The sequence below is a fragment of the Saccopteryx leptura genome, chromosome 3 (assembly GCF_036850995.1).
Source record: "Saccopteryx leptura isolate mSacLep1 chromosome 3, mSacLep1_pri_phased_curated, whole genome shotgun sequence".
Taxonomy (NCBI): Eukaryota; Metazoa; Chordata; class Mammalia; order Chiroptera; family Emballonuridae; genus Saccopteryx; species Saccopteryx leptura.
Window position 1 is genome coordinate 87,107,122 of NC_089505.1, and position 17,369 is coordinate 87,124,490.

The 17,369-nt window shown below is 62.0% G+C and overlaps 2 protein-coding genes across 6 annotated transcripts in view; one reads left to right on the forward strand and one right to left on the reverse strand.

The window, feature by feature from the left end:
* Positions 1 to 704: 704 nt before the first annotated feature.
* HES2 (hes family bHLH transcription factor 2) lies at positions 705 to 3,238 on the reverse strand. The gene is made up of 4 exons (XM_066374905.1): positions 2,986 to 3,238; positions 2,812 to 2,907; positions 2,428 to 2,527; positions 705 to 2,344 (listed from the first exon to the last, which is right to left on the reverse strand). Exons 1-4 carry the CDS (start codon positions 3,028 to 3,030, stop codon positions 2,088 to 2,090), a joined length of 498 nt encoding a protein of 165 aa, XP_066231002.1. The 5' UTR covers positions 3,031 to 3,238; the 3' UTR covers positions 705 to 2,087.
* A 3,865-nt stretch (positions 3,239 to 7,103) lies between these two features.
* Positions 7,104 to 17,369, forward strand: part of ESPN (espin) — a 31,546-nt gene continuing 21,280 nt past the window's right edge. For all 5 annotated transcript variants that reach the window (XM_066374910.1, XM_066374911.1, XM_066374913.1 and 2 more), the window contains exons 1-2: positions 7,104 to 7,575; positions 10,542 to 10,735. In XM_066374910.1, coding sequence (XP_066231007.1) covers positions 7,282 to 7,575; positions 10,542 to 10,735 — 488 coding nt within the window. In that variant the 5' untranslated portion in view covers positions 7,104 to 7,281. The remainder of the gene's footprint in view (positions 7,576 to 10,541; positions 10,736 to 17,369) is intronic.

Here is a 17,369-nt window from a genome sequence, read left to right on the forward strand (position 1 = left end):
TGGTGGAGGATGGTGGCTTCCCTATTTCACAAGCCCAGTCTGAGTGCCGGCCAAGGCCTTCTGGGAAGCTTCTGCACGTCCCTGCTGGGAAGTGGGCTCCTCACCTCGGGGCCCAGAACCTCACCCATCTGAGCCTACCTCTGCTTCCTACAGGGCTGGCGGGCTGCCCAGCTCTGGTGCCTCGGGACACCTGACCCTGTGAGTCACTGGCCTGTCCCCACGCCTCCTCCCTGACTGCTTGCATTATCACTAGGTGGAGGTCAAGTCAAAGAGAATCACAGGGCCAGGAATCCAGCTGGGGCTGGAAGGAGGAGAGGGGCCTCTGGCTGGTCAGTTCCTTCAGAGTTTAAACCTGTGTTGAAAGTTTCTACTTAGAAGGACAAGGCGTCAGCCCAGTGTATGATGCTGGATGTGCACTCCTGGACCCTGGGAGGAAACCTCCAACTCACTGGTGGGTGCGGGCTGTGGGGGACCTGCCCCTTCTCCCCTTTCCTGACAGCTCAGCAGAGCAGTCCCTGCCTTCATGCATTCTCTCGGGAACAAGTGAGAAACCGCCTTCCCTGCTTCCCACACCCGTCCCACTTTTTCTCCGGGAACAGAGGCCTAGGGGAGCCAATATTCAAAGTGACATTAGGGACCCTGGGGTGGGAGCTGAGGCAAAAATCACACTGCCCAGAGTTCAGTACATCATGTCTGGTCACATCATCTGTTCAGGAGCTCACCGTGTTTATTGAGCACCTACTGTGTACCCTGTGCCTTGGGGACACAGAGGTGCACTCAGCCCCAGTCCTGCCCTCCATGAGCTTACAGTCCAGCCAGCTGGGCCCAGAGAGGAGGGTAGGACAGGACACCTTGCTGGGGGCTCACCCTGTTGTCTTAGCAGTGACTTCTTCAATGACCCCAACAGCTTCCCACGCTGTGCCATCCAAATCAGTGCCGAAGTCCTCACAGGTTTACTGTCACCCTCCCCCCACGGTCAGCTCTGTCTTCTTGCCTCCAGTGCCCTGGTCCGGCACACGGGCTGTTGGACTAGGCACTGGGAGGAGGACTTCCGCCTTCGCAAGGATGCTCAGTGAATCCTCATGAAATGGTGGGCACACGACTGACAGTGGGGCTCCCGCCTTGTCTTGGGCAACCACTCCTGGGCTCTGTGGGCCCCTCCCTGAGCCTGCACAGGCTCTCCTGACTTCCACGGGAAGAAAGAAAAGTCTTAAGAACAAGTTGCTTCCAGTAACCAATCCTGAAGAGCAGCAGGCAGTAGTTGGCAAAAGAGAATGAGGAAAGGTGTTTCCTGGTCCTTAACCAGCTATCATCCAGTGAATTTCTGAGGCTCTGTGACATGTGACATGGCCCTGCTCAACTCCCCTTGGCACTGTCTCCGGGCTGGGCCTCCTTAGGGCTACAGGGCACCTTGATTCTTGTCCCACCCTCTCCTCACACCTGGCACATAAACCAGGTTAAATTAATGCTTGGAGAAATCAATCCTCCCCAGGCCCACCTAGCAAAGCGCCCAGCCCTAACAGCACAGAGCCCTGGCTGCATTCAGTTCCTATCACTGTCAGCTTTGGACAGCAGAGCCCAGGAAGGCTCCCGCCAGCAGAGCCCCTCGGGGCATTGCTTTTGACTGCCCAGAGGTTCCCAAGCAGAATGGCAAGGAGGCAGGCCCAAGCAGGGCTGGGAGGGCAGTGACCAGTCAGAGCAGATGCTTCACCTGGCTCAGGGGAGCTCCTGGTCCAGCCCTTGGGCTGGCACCAGTGTTAGGACAGGGGTTTGGATGCCTGGGCAGCAGGGACTGGCCCAGGCCTAGAGCGACTTCCACCAGCCAGGGTAGGGGGCTTCCTCCTCCCTGGCAGTCACCTGTCCCTTCTCCTCCAGCCGGAACAGCCCCAAGGTGGGGTTGAAGCAGGGCCTCCCCCTTCATTTCCTAGAGCTAAGTTCCTGGAGCCTTCAGCCTGCCGCACAGATCAGACCTCCGTCTCTGGCCTTGCTACAGGTGATGCACTGATCCCTCTGGTGGAAACAGAAGCTGCCACCAAGAGCTTCCTCAGTCCCCAGGGGTGCTCAGCGGGGTCGTAGATCGCCAGGGGCTACCAGGGCCGCCAGAGGCCGGGGCCGTCGGCAGGCGCAGGTGGCGAGGGCACAGGGGCCGCTGGCGGGGAGGGCGAGGGTGGGCCGCAGGAGTCCCCAGCGCGCCCGCCGTCGAGGGTGGCGCCAGCCGCCCTCCGCCGCAAGTGCTCCAGCAGGCGAGCGCTCAGGGCGGGCTCCAGCACGCGGCAGGCGGGCAGCACGCAGGTCAGGCGCGCCAGACAGGCCTGGTAGCCCTCGCGGTAGCTGTCCGAGGGCGCTGCGGGAGGAGAGGCACGTGAGACGCTGGGCGAGACGCGGGGTGAGACGCGGGGCGCGGGGCGCTGGGACCGGGCTACTCACTGGGGGTTGCCGCCAGGCCAGAGGAGGCAGGCAGCTCCTGCAGGAAGCGCACGGTCATTTCCAGGATGTCCGCCTTCTCCAGCTTCGAGTAGCCGGAGCTCTGCGACCGGCCACCAGGGAGAGTGACAGAGAAGCGGACAATCAAGACCGATCTCCGGCAGGCTGCCCGAGCACCGCGCTCTTGCCAGGAGCTGGGTGCCGCGCGCTCCAAGGCCCGCGGAGGGTCGACCAGCCCCACCCGGGCTTGGCCTTGGGCGCCGCGGAGCCCCCTCGCTTGTCCCTGGGGCAGAGGCACTTCAGCCTTCCCTTCTTTCTTCCTCCCCTTCCTCCCTCCTCACGCCGCGCCGCAGGGCGCCCACGCCGGGCCCGGCGCCCCGCACTCACCTCCCTGCCCAGCAGCGGCAGGATGAGCCCTTTGAGCTGCCTTAGGCTCTCGTTGATGCGCGCACGGCGGCGCTTCTCCAGCAGCGGCTTCAGGCTCTGCGGGCGGCGTGGAGGTCACAGTTACGAGTCACAGGCTTTGCCCCCACACCCCAGTCCTCAGTCCCTGGCTCCTACCTTACGCAGCTCCGCCGGGTTCCCGGTCCTCCTAGGCAGTCCCATGCTCAGCGGGGGCGCGGCGCCGCTGCGGGCCTGGCGCCAGGGAGACCTGTGCGCGCCTCGACAGGGAGCGGAGACCGTGACCCGCAGAACGGCCCCCAGAGTGCGCAGCCAGAGCCGGCGCCAGTGGAGAGCGCCACGCCCGCAGCCCGGCTTTAAGGAGGCGGTGTCGCCGCCCCGCCCTACCCATCCCGCCCCGCGGAGTCGGGCCGCCCGCGGGTCCCACCTCCCGCCTTTGTTCCTGCCTGGGGTGACGTGGGGGGACAGGAAGGAGGACGGCTCGAGCCCCAGGGATCTCGCCCCAGCCCTTCGCGTCTCATCTGCGGCAGGGTCGCGGGCCCGGGGGACCACACTCCCCCTGCCGTGGTGTGTGGGCGCCATCTCAGCCGTCCATGCCAGGACTGGGCGGGCAGGGGAGCGTGGATGTGGCCGGGCCAGGCCTCGCCCGCTCCGACTGCGGTCCTTCCTTGTCCAGCTCCGCCCTCTTCATTCATTCCGCTCAGCACTTCCTCCGAGCCCCGCCTTAGCCTGGGGCAGGGGACCCGGTGGCGGCCGGACACCCGAGGCCTAGGACTTCGGGAGCTCCCCTGCGGGTTTCTACTACCGGAGGGACTCGCCCCACCAGTTGCTCTGCGGAGAAGGGGTTGAGCAGGAGGGAGAGAGGCGGGAGAGAGGTGTGCAACTTGCCCATGCCCTGGCCGCCGAGACTGGCCGAGGCCGGCCCGGTCCTGATCGCCGGACTGCCTGTCCAGAGCGCTGCGGACTCCAGACTCCTCCAGCAGCTCTCCTGAGCTAGAGATCATCTGGCTCCCCGCCTTCGGTTTTGAATGGGGAAACTGAGGCCCAGCGGAGACCAGGCAACCCAAGAGCCCTCGGAGCTCATTTTCATTTCAACTGGCGCTCCCTCGGTTCCCACCCACAGACCAAGCGGAGCTCACGTGTCGCGCTGGGCGGGGAGGTCTTGGGTGCCGGCTCCCTGATGCCGGCTTTGGCCCCAGCGGACGCCGCCGGGCCCGCCTTCTCGCCGCGTGGCGGTTGCTGCAGCAAACTAGCTGGGCGTCCCCCGCCCATCTGCTCGAGGCCGCCCTCCCCCAACCGGCTGGCGGGGCAACGGCCACCACGGCGGACCGCACTGCGGACTGACCCGCAGGCCCATCCAGAGCCCGCAGAAAGCACCCCGGGGTGGAGCAAACCAGGCACTGTCCAAGGTGCTGGACGTGCCCCCACCCTGTCACCAGATCCCCGCCGCCCGCCCCAAGTCCTCCACGTGCGCCCCCAGCAGAGCCCGAGAAAAACAGCATACTCGCTGGACTGAGCGAGAGGGAGCTCCAGCCACCGGGACCTGTCTAGCACGCAAAGGGCCAACTGGCCACCATTTATGGAACATGTACTGTGCACCAAGTGCTTTTGGCCCTCACCTCTGTTAACCCCCATAAGAGTTCAATGAGAATAAATCATTCAATACCTTTGGACTGGCAGGATCTGGGGGTGCTTGAGCCTCTATCCCCCTTACATCTTTGAGCCCAGGTTTCTAGAGGGGCTCAGAAAAGGGCTTTGCGGATCAACCGCTGATGTTCCGCATGTCACCCCACCTCACCGCAGCCACACTGGCCCGCTCACTCAGTTCGGTGCTCACAAGCCCATCCTGCACCGACCTCTACGTCCTTGCTGCGAGTCCCTGATAGTTAGAGTTAGCTGCTCCTGGGGCAAGGGGCTGGGGAGGAATGTTCCTCCTAGAACACCCCCTCCACGCCTGTGGACCACCATACAAAGACCTGAGGGGGGTCAAATTCCCTTTTCAGTGCCAGTTACCCCAGATTTTTTTGTCTCTCCTCCATTCTACCATTGCCATAAAGGACTGTGACCAGATAACACACCATTGATTTCCACCAAAGGATGGGGGGGGGGATTCTGGTTACCAGAAGGAAAGAGTCGTTTATAATCTAGGGAACTTAGGTAAGTCTGAGTGTGCAAGCTGAGCGGGTTCAGACTTTAGGGAAGTTGGGGCCACCTGGGGTGCAGTGGGGAGCACACCGCCACTGGCTTCTGCCTTGGGGTGTGGGAAGAGGTCTGGACAGGCACTTTCCACGTGCCTAGTGGATGGTCTGAGCCCAGCAGCGGGAGGAGAGGCTGCATCAGGGGAGGAGGGGGAGCACTAAGCTGACATCCAGAGGGTGGGAGGCAGTGGGGGTGCAGTGGGCAAAGGGCACATCGGGTGCAGAGGGAAGAAGGGCACAGCAGGGTCAGCCAGAGTGAGCTCTGCCCCTTCCCATCTGTGTCATCTCAGGCAAGATACGTTAAAACAAACAAACAAGGGGAAAAAAACAACAACACTTCTCTGTGCCTCAATTTCCCCAGCTGTAAAACCGGGATAGTGGTTGTCACTGTCTCATGACGTCCCTGTGGGGATTAAGTGTGTGCGGGAAGCTTGGCATCATGCCTGGCAAGTGGCAGGACCTCCATCCACGTGTTCTTGTTGGTGTGGGCTCCCCCCGGCCGCTGGGGAGGACCCGGTGGGTCAGCGCGAGCCCAGGGAGAACAGAGGAGGCCTGGATTTCAGCCCAAGTCGGAGCGTTGTCCTTAAAGGACTCTGAGAAGATGGATGGGCAGGGGTGGGTGCTCACACACGACTTTCCTGGAGGCGGTTCATTCGGCGAGGGAGGGGCTCGGGGGTGTCTTGGCTTTGTCAAACTCCAGAGCAGCAGCCCATCAGTTAGACCCAGCTCCCAGGATGACAAAACCATGTGGTACACGAGGGTGTTCAGGGTCTGAGAGTGAAGGACGTGAATTGCAGGCCATGATTTTCGTCATGGAGGAGGAACGCGGGAGGGGCGGCAGAGACAAGCCATTCCAGCTCTGTGTCCCTGCAGCCCTCCACCACTCTCAGGCTTCAGAGTGCCTGCAGCTTCGGTGGACACCAAGAACCAGCCGAAGCACGGAGGTTACTAGGATAAGACGCCTCCCTCCCCTTGTCTGCAGACCAAACTAGTCACAGGTCCCATGGAGGGAGTAAGGCTAGTCTGGTCAAGTAGAAGTCCCTGGAAACCACCCCACCAGGCACACCGGCACCTTGGAGCTCCGAAGGCGATCCCACACAGCGCCACCAGGTGGCAGCCCCGGGGAATGGTATCGGCGGCAGCCGCAGAATCCCACGCTAGTACTTCCACTCTCCCTGGAGGCAGCTTCCCTCGACACCACTTGGCCGAGCGCTGCCCGGTGCCAGCTGGCTAGGCGCTGGGTGAAACAGCCGCGGGCCAGACCCCCACTGGGTGAGGAAGCGGGGGTGTGGAGGAAAGGCAGGGCACAAACTGTTTCAAAGTCACAGGATGTGCTGACTGCGCTCCCAAAGCTACGCAGCCTCCACCTTCCGGCAGCGCTGCCGTGTGTCCAGCGGGCGGTGCCTCCCCCAGCTCTCAGGAAGACGTTCTGGCCACGCAGGCAGGGTGGTGTGTCCCACTCGTGCTCTCCTGACCAGCTACCCTCCCGGGACCTTCCCACGTCCTCTGGGAGGGGGCCTAGCGCCCCTCCTCTGCCCTCAGCCCGTGCACCCCGCTCTCTTGTCTCTCCATTTGGCCGTCCCGGGCCCTTAAGCTCAGGGTCAACTCCCCGCACTCCGGGCAGCAGCTCTGAGCCCACCCCTCTAGATCCAGACGCCTGAGCGCGCCGAGCGCTTCCGTCCTTTCCTCCCTCCCTCCCTCACCCTTCCCTGCTGGAGGCTCTGAGAGCAGTTAGTGGGGGCTGGTTGGCTCAGGAGGGCTGAGCGCCCAGCACCCGTTGCAACCACTGGGGCCTAGACCCCAGAGCCCCTGGGGTAACGGAGGCCTGCTCCTGCCTCGGGTCTCTACCCTTGCAGTCCCCCTGCCTGGAACACCCCTTTTGCCACTCAAAACCCAACCCAGGACAGTTCCTCCGATGGACCAGGAGGAGTAAAGCCTTGGCCCCCTGTCTCCTGGGAGAGGCAGTCCAGCCTGCGGGGCGGGGCGCGGGGCAGGCTGGGCGGGGCGGAGGCGGCGCGGGGGACGCGCCTGAGGCTTAAGACCGGAGCCGCGAGGGCCCGCGCCCAGAGCGCAGCGGAGGCGGAGCGGAGCGAGCAAGGTAGTGCGGAGCGGAGGCCGGGCCGGCAGCCGCTCCGCCTCCTAACCCTCAGGGCCCCGACGGCCGCGCCGCGGACTCTCCGGGTGCTCAAGGGCTTGCGCATGGCGCCCCGGGGAGAGCGCTGAGCTGGGGGCGCGGCGCGGCGCAGCAGGCGTCACGATGGCCCTGGAGCAGGCGCTGCAGGCGGCGCGGGAGGGCGACCTGGACGTTCTGAAGTCCCTGCAAGCTGCTGGCCAGCTGGGGCCCTCGCTGCGCGACCCGCTAGACGCGCTGCCGGTGCACCACGCGGCCCGCGCCGGCAAGCTGCACTGTCTGCGCTTCCTGGTGGAGGAGGCCGCCCTACCCGCCGCAGCCCGTGCGCGAAACGGTGCCACCCCGGCCCACGACGCCGCTGCCACTGGCCACCTCTCCTGCCTGCAGTGGCTGCTCTCGCAGGGCGACTGCAGAGTGCAGGTGGGTCCTCGTCGTTCTCTGGCTGCCCAGGGGTTCCTCCCCAAGAGAGAGTTCTGGCCTGGAACCCCCCACCCCGTAATTCAAGAGGCTCTAGTAGGTGGGGTTGGATACCTTCTAACTGAACCTGCTTTGGAGCTCCTTCCAGAGGGCTTGGGGAGAGGGAGGTTCCTGGGTTTAGAGTAAGTACCCAGGCAGATGCCCCATCAAATCCTGGCCACTGGGTAGCTGATGGGGGACAGAGGAGTGTGGGGCAAAGCACTGATCCAGGGAGTCCTGGAGAGTGGGCAGGGGCACTAAGGTCCTGGACACAGAATTAGAAGCCCATGCCCTCCAGGGTCAGGCTGAAATGCAGGTGTCCCCAAGGCTAGGACATGGGGAGAGGATGGTGGACCTGGTAAACGGGGGCCTCCCCAGGACATGAGCTGACCCACAGACACCAGCCTGTCTGGCCTCCTAGCTCCAAGCTGCTTCTCAAGCCTAGCCTGAGTCTTCCTGCCCTGGGACCCCATCTGGTGTCAGTGTACCTCAGGCTGGTGTAAGCCTGGCCCCTCCCGAGCTGGAGGGGGAGGCGGCCCTCCTCAGGTGTAACTCTCCTGCTGGAAATAGAGTGCCCAGCAGGCACTAGGCCTGGGGACTCAGGAGCACCCCTGCCCTCCGGGGGGCTGCCCGTCCATCTGGGCAACAGACAGTAAACCCACAGGCTAAAGCAGAAACCAGGTACCATCGGGTACTGCGGGGCCATGCAATGGGGAATGTCAGGGAGCTGCTTGGGCGAGGTGGCCAGGGAAGGCCCCTCTCAGGAGTGACCTCCAAGGGGAGTCTTCACTAATGAGAAGGAAGTGGCCCAGGGATGAGCAGGCAGTGCCAAGCACAGGGAACAAGTGCCAAGCCCCGAGGCACACGAAGCCTTGTGCCATAGAGGAAGCAGCAAAAAGGTGGGTGTTTGGGGTGGGCTGAGGGTGGGAGCAGCCAGCAGGGCCCAGTCCTAGAGGGCCTCAGAGGCTGGAATTAGGAATTTGGAAGATATTCTGGTGGTTAGGGAAAGCCAGTGGAGGGAGGAACCAGACCACTCAGCAAGACCAGCAGGTTCACAGGATGTGGAGGAAGAGGCAGGAGCATCTGAACTGACCGGCTGTGCCTTAGGAGAGGCCACACCTCTGCCCTTCCTACTGCCCTCAGGGTGGGAAGCCTCCCTTCCACCCTTCCTGGGAGATGGCCGGGCCCCTTATCTCCTGGCTGGCTCTGTTATCAGAGCTCCTGGCACATGGTCCATGCCCCTTCTGTTGGGAGGTGGCATGCCTCCCTGATCCTGGTGTCCGGCCTTGGCCGGAAGCCTCCCTGGCCACTGCAGAGGAGGTGGAAGAGCAGGTGGCCTTGTACCCAGCTTATCAAGCCTCCCGCCCTTGAGCCCCAGCGGGCTGGGTGCTGGGAGCGGAAGTGTGTATGTGGGGAGGGCCAATGACCTCGGCCCTGTCCTGCTCAGCCCGGGGAGATAAGCAGATTTAAGGTGCAGGCCAACAGCACAGGAGGCTTCCAGGGCTACAGAGCAGTTGGAAGTTCAGGGACAGGCCAGAGCCCATCGGCCTGGGCTCCTCCTCCTCCTGCCAACCCCACCCAGAGGCCAGAGCCAACAAGACCCTCTGTAGCTTCAGACCCCCAAACCCCAAGGCCAGGTGAGGGCCTTTCGCAAGAGCTGAACTCAGGGCATACTTCACCGTGGTCCTGCCTGGGTCATCTCTCGCCAGCCGTGTCCCCTGGGCTCAGGGGACAGACTAAACCCGCCTTCTGGTCCTGCCTGGACATTCCAGCACACAAAGAGGCACCAGGGCCATCCTCCTGGGCCGTGTGCTCCCTGCCTCCCTCCCCGCGGCCCACAGCTGGTCAGCTTGCCGCCCACCCCCACAACCTCTATGACTTCCAGTCAGTCTTACCCTGGGCTCCGTCCCCTCCAGCCCCCCTCTGCCTTTCACTTTCTTACAGGAGCTTCAGTGGCTCTCCTCACGCTGCCTCAGCCACACATATCCCCACAGTGCCCTCCCCAGGCAGAGGGACTTCACTCTCCTGGCCCCAGTACACTGCTTACCCCTCACTGCTGCCCGGGCCCAGCGCCCTGCTCTCACCTCCATCGTCCCACATGCTGGCGCTGGGAGCTCGTTCTGTTCTAGAACCCACGCTCCCAGACAGGCCAGCCGGGCTCTGGGTCCGGACCTCTGGGTCCTCTCTGGTTGCTCCCTCGCACAGGTCCTGTAAACAGCACCCACCAACACCTCCCTCAGTGGACACACACACCTGGATGTTCACGAGGGCACATTTGGCACTTCCGGGCCCAGACTATTGTCCTCTCCCTCTGGGGGGGTTCAGGGGGAGTCTTGCCTAAGCCGCTCCCAGGGGCTGCCTCAAGCCCGCACCTGCCACCACTGGCTGGCTGCCCTGTCCCTGCCCACTGCCCCAAAGAGCAAGAAAAGGGCAGGGCAAGGAGTCAGCCTGTCTTCCTGCTGGGTGGGGGGAGGCAGGGCAGTTCTCTGTACTGAGATTGCGTTGTTGGAGGGGCACCGATCTGGAGACCCCTTCTTGAGTGACACCTGAGGAGGGAGAGAGGTTGGGAGCAAAGGTTGGGTGCGGAGGGTGCTCCTGCGATCCCGATGCCAACCTGGTGCAGCCCCAACAACCCACCCTTCTTGGTCTAGCAACTCCCAATGGCTCGTTCACGTCTTCCCTGAATGAGCCTGGGTAACAAGCATGGGTCTTGGCCAGACGCTGGAGCTCCTGCTGGGATAACAAGGGTGCCACGTCCTGGAAGCCTATGTTATATAGACATGTCACAGTCATGACCTGCAATTCTCAGACAGCCCAGAGTGGATGGCTAGGTGGTGGCACTTATGAGCCGAAGTTCAAAGAGACCAGTTAGATGCCCAGGGACAGAGCTGACCCCACGGCCAGTGGACTAACAGGCTCTCCTTCCACAGGACAAAGACAATTCCGGTGCCACAGTCCTGCATCTGGCTGCCCGCTTCGGCCACCCTGAGGTGGTGGACTGGCTGCTGCGTCATGGCGGGGGGGACCCCACCATGGCCACAGACACGGGTGCCCTGCCTGTCCACTATGCCGCCGCCAAAGGAGACTTCCCCTCCCTGAGGCTTCTCATCGGGCACCACCCTGAGTAAGGACACCCCTCCAGGGGGACCTCTGGGGAGGGCTGGCCGGAACTCTGGGGATGCTTGCAGTCTGCCGTTTCTGGGGAGGGCCAGGCCAGAGATGACTCCTACCCAAACTGAGAGTTCTGTCCCCTGGCAGGCTGCCCACTGCCACTTGCCCCAGAGCCCTGCAAGCAGACAGTCCCCAGCACAGAGCTGCCCCTGGGAGGCTGGGCACTCATCCCAAGATCATTTGCTCCCCACCAGGAAGCTTACCAGCCCACAGTGGTGGGCTCCCTCTAGCTCTGGCCTGTGCTAATCTGCAGGTCTGTTCTGAGTGGGGGTAGGGGCCGGGGTGAAGACAGGAGAGCATCTCCTAGACCCCTAGTCAGGAAGGACACGGAGGAGGGGCCGTGGCAATTATCCAGAAGTGGAGAGAGAGGGCTGCCCACTCAGATTCCCACCCACCTCCGGCCCCACAATCCCCTCTCCAGGCTGTCCACAGAGCAGTTGAGCATTTCCTGTGGCCACTCAGCCCATTCCCACTACCAAGGGGTGGGGCTCCCAAAGCCCCAGGGGCCCTGGGCCTGAGTGGCTGGGCTGGGGACTCCCCAGGGTGGGGGTGGGGGGCATGTTGAGGAAGGGCTCAATGCATGGCAGGGGAGCCAGGGAAGCCTGGGGGAGGGAGGGAGCTAGGTCTTAGGTGCAGCTGGGTGGGGGGGGGGGGACAAGAATCCTGAGGAAAAGCACCCAGGCACTGTCTGAGGACGTGGGACATCAGTGGCTCCAGGGACCTGACAGATGAGGCTCTGGGCAATGACCTTTGTCAGTCTGAGTGGGTGCCTAGGACATAACTGGTGACAGAGGACCAGCCTCAGGGTGGCAGCCACCAAGTTTCATCCAGTAGCTTCCCTCCTGGGAGTGCCTGCAGGGCCGCTGGCCACCAGGGAGCAGGCAGGAGGCCGGCCTGGCCCCAGGGCCTCGTGGCAGGTGGCCGGCAGCCTGTCAGGCCCAGGCACACTGGTGTGGACGTAGGGAAGCCCCAAGACCCCAGGCCAGGCTGCAGTCGTCTCCCTGAGCAAGGGCTCCCTGGTTTGGTTAGCAGGTAACCAACAGGTGTGCCTCCCGGACCAGAGGGTCTCTTCCTAGCCAGGTTCTCTTGGTACCATTTTCATGTGAATTCTCTGCTTCTGGACCAGCTAGGATTTGGGTCAAGTCAAAGGCTGTGGGATTTAGAGCGGGAGGCCCCAGAGACTGGAGAGCAGGCTCCCGAACTGGCGCCCTCAGCACCCCCGGACTCGAACTCAGGTAGCAGCAGGGGGGTAGCACCTGTGACATGCTCCCACCCCCACCGAGATGATGAGGTTCTGACGCTCCTGTCCCATCCCCTCACTTAACACAGAGGACACAGAGGTCCTGAGACGGGAGGGATGGCCTATGGCCACCCTCTTGCACCTGCCCGCCAGCCTTCCCCCTCACACACAATGGGCCCCAAAAACCCAGGCTGGTGGTAATGCCAACTGAGCCCAAACGGTAGACTGGGAGAGCTCCTAGCCTGGCCCTGGAGGTGCCGGTGAGGACCTGGACCAGAGGCTGGGGAGCCCCAGGCTGGCCTGGGAGCCCCTTCTTACTTAGGCTCTGGCTGTGCTATGCAACAGCCTCTTGGGCTTGGGGCCTTGGGGACCCCGACCTCTCCCAGGCCCTACCAGGTGCTGGCTGTGATTGGGCCAGTGCCGACTCTGGCCAGGTGGCCTGGCCAGATGGGCTACAAGTGCCCCGGAAGCCACTATGAATCTCAGGAAGGTGGACAATGGGCTCTATGCCTGCAGCGGCAGTGGCATGTGTCCCGGCCGATAAGGAGGCACTTTTGTGTGGTTGCCAGACTTGGCTTGGGTGGGAGGGGTGGCGGGGAATTGGGGGGTGGGAACTGCCAGTAGGGGAGGTGTGGGCCAGTACCCACCTAGTGGCCTACTTTGGGGGTGGGGACTCCTGCTCCCCAAGCCTGGGGATGCCAGGGCAGGGAGCTGGGGAGGGGAAGGGCCCTAGGCCACAGGGCACAGTTAGGGGATCCAGGCAGCCCGGCTCTGGAGGCTGTGTTGCCCAGCTCTCTCGTGAGCCTCCGGCCTACTGTGAAGCTTGTGAATTATTCACAAGGGCTCAGCTCTCCCCAGCGGATGGCTGAGGGAGGCAGGGCTCCCAGCCCTACCAGTAGGAAACTTGATCCCACCCAGGGAGGCTGTGGGTGGCTTTGGGCCATGGCAATGACAAGCTGTGGAGCAGCAGGATGGCTGGACGACCTCAAGGGAGGGCCCAGTGAATGCCAGGCTGTACTCTGGGGTGTCAGAAAGGGCTTCAGACCACAGGAACACCCTGCACCAACTCATCCTCCCCGCCTCTAGTCTGTGCTAGTCCATTGGGCAGATCCTCTCGGAGGCCAAGGAATTGCCACAGTAACCTTGGGGCCTGCTGCCCAGGGGGACCCTCTCCCAGCCATCCCTCAGCTGGAGGCACAGAGGCTGACAGGAGCTGGCTGGGGTTGTTTCAGACCCTGGGTTGGGAAGGCCAGCAGCACGAGTGGCCGGTGGTGTGGAGCCAGCAGGGCCTAAGAAGCATGAGGAGCCGGTATCCCACAGAGCTCCCGACCGCCTGTAGATTGGTCTCAGGCCCCCAGGAACCACCTCGTGCTCTCTGGGAAGCTATAGGAAGGCCCCGGGCTCAGCCAGGACCCCTGGCCTGAACCTCAAGGCTGGGGAGGATAGGATGGGGCTCTGTGTACCTCCTTCCCCCAAGGCACCATGCTCTGCCAGTCATAGCTGGAAAACCAGTCTGCCCAAAGATCTGTATCAGCGGCGGCTCCCTGCAAGTGCTTTCTGTGCCCGAGGCCTCCCCAGCCCTGGGACAGAGATTAGAATGCACCCTGGCCAGGAGTCAGGGTAAACTTGCACAGCTCCTACCTGCTGAGTGTCTAGCAGGAGCCTGGCATGGAGCCACCGTCTGAGCCTTACGGCTACCCTAGGCAGTGGCTCTGTAATCAGCCCATTTTACAGATTGACTCACTTGACTAATGTGCTTGGCAGTATCCTAAGTGCCAGGGACCCATTGGCGCAGCAAAGAAATATCCCTGCTTATGGACCTGACAGACCCAGAAAGGGGACCTCAGAGAGGCCAGCTGAACTGCTGAGGTTCCCTGGTTCAAGTGTGGCCTTGGTCACACCCCACCCCCTCAGGTCCAGACCCCTCAGGGCCTTTCAGGTTTGCCAAGGACCCCCTTTTCCCCTCTCTGTGCAAAGCTCGCGGAGCCTGGCTGCTTCCACAGCCCAGCCGGAAGGGTTCAGGTAGCTCCCACCCCATGCAGGAAGCCGAGTGGCTCACCCCTTAGGGGGCCCCAGGGCTTGGGGCTTAGCTCCCCCTTAGAAGGGCTCTGCCTGGGCCTGGGTCTGCCCCTCCCCTGCTGGGCATCTGCTTCTGCCACAGGCACTGGGAGCTCACTTATTTTTAGTGACTGCTGCCCAGGCCCACCCTGGCTGTTTGCAGTAGGGGCTGGGGCAGGGCCTGACCCAGAGGGCAGCTGGAGACCGAGGGACCTGGTGGAGTCAGGTGGAGCCCCTCTCAGTGGAGACAGCCTCGACCTCCACCAGCAGCTCCTAGCCAAGCCTGGCAGGTCCCAGGGGCCCAATGGCTCTGCCCGCCCTGGCCCGTGCCTGCCCTCTACCTGTTCAGCTTGCCCACCTCTGTGGACCGGCCTCAGTCTCCCCGTCACTGACAACGGGCCCGGGGTCCTCCTACCTTGGGTCTGCCACCGCCCCTGCCCCTCCAGCTGTAACCCCACCACCGGTGCTGCTCCTGCAGGCCTGTACCCTCTTGTCTTCGCACTGGCTGTTCCCTCCACGTGGAACCCTTCCCCACAGAGCCCCGCCCTCCTTCCAGTCTCTGCTCCCTGCCCCTGTCAGCACAGCCTGCCCTGGGCGCTTTCAGGTTGTAGCACGTGGGCGCCCTGTCTCCCGGCCTCAGGCCTCACCTTCCCCGGCACCCTCATGTTACCTGGCATCGCCTTCTGTGCCTGGCTGTGTGTCCCCACTAACGAGAGCAACCTCGCCCTTCCCGTCCTGCGTGCTCAGTGCCTGACACTAGTCCATTTTTGTTGAATGAATGGGGAGTCTGGAATCCCAGACTTTGGCCCTGCCTGCAGCTCATTGCACAGGACCTCGGACAGAACCCCCTCCCGGGCCTCCCTGGGCCCGCCTGGCAGGTGGACCTAACCGGCTCTAGCAGCACCAGCAGCACCGCAGAGTTCTTGGCCTGGTTATCCCTCTCCCGCCCACATTTATTCATTCAACAAGTAGCAACTGAGCGCATGCTGAGGGCCCAGCCTGGTCAGCTGCAGGGACATGGCGAGCCCTTGCAGCCTCACAGAGCTGACTCCTAGGGAACAAACAAGGAGACAGGTTGGGGACAGGTGCCACGTTCAGAGTTTTTGCTGATTTGCTCATGGTGGTGCTTTGCGGTCTGGCAGCCGAGGTGGAACCGAGCTCTGGGAGGGTCGGCCTCTGCTGTCCATCTCCGCGGCTCTGCCCATCCCGGCATGCTGCTGGAAGCCTCATGATGTGTCCCTGGAATGAGTGAAATAAGTGCACAAGACGATTCTAGAGTGACCAGCACTGAGACGTGAAGTGAGGTCATTGGGTAGGGAGCGACTGGCATGTTCTTTAGATCGAGGAGGTGAAGGAAGGCTCTCTGAAGAGATGAGAGAGCTCACCTGAGCCCTGAATTAGAAGAGGGGTCAGGGCCCTGGCTGGTTGGCTCAGTGGTAGAACATCGGCCCTACCGATGTGGATGTCCCAGGTTTGATTCCCGGCTAGGGCACACAGGAGAAGTGCCCATCTGCTTCTCCACCCCTCCCCCTCTCCCTTATTTCTCTCTGTCTCTCTCTTCCCCTCCTGCAGCCATAGCAGGGTTGCAGCAAGTTAGCCCTGGGCACTGAGGATGGCTCCATGGCCTTGCCTCAGGTGCTAAAATAGCTTGGTTGCTAAGCAACAGAGCAATAGCCCCAGATAGGCAGAGCATCCCCAGTAGGGGGCTTGCCATGTGGATCCTGGCTGGGGCACATGCAAGAGTCTGTCTCTCTGCCTCCCCAGTCAAGAAAAATTTTTTTAATTTTAAAAAAATTTAAAAAAGAAGAGAGGTCAGCTGGCTCTGGCCAGTTAGCTCAGTGGGTTAAAATGGTCATCCCAAAACACCAAGGTTGCAGGTTCAGTCCCAGCAGGGCACATACAAAAAGCAACCCAATGAATGCACAACTAAGTGGAACAACAAATAAATGCTTCTCTCTCCCCTCCATCTCTCTAAAATCAATCAATAAATTAAAAAGTAGAAGAGGGGTCAGCCATGCAACGATCGAGCGTGCTGGTGTGGCAGCTAGCACTGGGAGGGGAGAGGCCTGAGGCGGGCCCGAGCTCGGCCTCAGCAAGGGCCACCAGGAAGGCGGCAGGGCTGCAGGGAAGTGTAGGCTTTGTGACCTATTCCAGGCTTGTCGATGAGGTAGTGTAAAGCTGACTGTTCTAGAACCTTCTTCATATCAGGCTACATGTCTTCCCCGAAGTGGGATCTTTTCAAATAAGCCAGGAGGCAGGACTGGAGGACAAGAGAGGGAGAGTCACCAAAGGCTGTGTAACCCATTCAGAACAGCTTGACCCCTCAATGAGACCTCACCCTCTCTGCCCGCCCTTGGGGCAGAAATTATAGACATTGGGGGCCCACTGAAAAGGCTGTTGGGCCTGAGTGGGGTTCTGTGGGTGGGTCACTCCTTGTTCCTTGTGACAACAGTAGCAATGGGCTAGCACAAATCGTGGACAGAGATTTCCACAAACCCTTCAGCCCAGCACTGGAGGCTGAGTCTTGTCCAGGAAGCCGGGAGAAGCAGGTGTTCTGGAGAAGGGGCAGGACATCTGTTAGGGCGTGGCCAAGCCAGGTGAGGATGGGAAATCTACCGGGGGTTGATATCATGGCCCAGCAGTGGACGGGTGAGGGGGCTGGCAGGTCAGCCTGTGACGGTAGCACCCTGCCCTCAGAGGAAACATGTCACTTTGCAAAACTTCCACTTCCTCACAAGAGGCATGGAGAGGCCAGACAGTTATCATGCCCATTTGCTGTATGCGGACACTGAGGCTAGGGCAGGTAAAGAACTCTCAGGGGCCCTGTGCAGTGAGCTACAGAGTCAGGGGGTGAGCAGAGGCCAGGTCAAGGGGCAAGGGCTAGGAGCAGAGTGTTTTACCCCTAGGTGGTCCAGAGGTCCCCGGAGACCCCGCCCCTCTCCTCCAGGAAGTGACTCCTGCTTGGCAAGGTCTGGACACCCCAGGCCAACAGCACCCCCCCACACACACACAAAGGCACAGGGAGGAGAGATCCCCAAATACCGCATGGTACCAGGCACTTGCTGAGGGCTCTCTGAGTACGTCTCACAGTTGAATATTGCCTCCACTTCACTGATGGCTTTTTTCTTCTTTTTTTTGTATTTTTCTGAAGTTGGAAATGGGGAGGCAGTCAGACTCCTGCATGCACCCGACTGGGATCCACCCTGCATGCCCACCAGGGGGTGATGCTCTGCCCATCTGGGGCGTTGCTCTGTTGCAACCAGAGGCATTCTAGTGCCTGAGGCAGAGG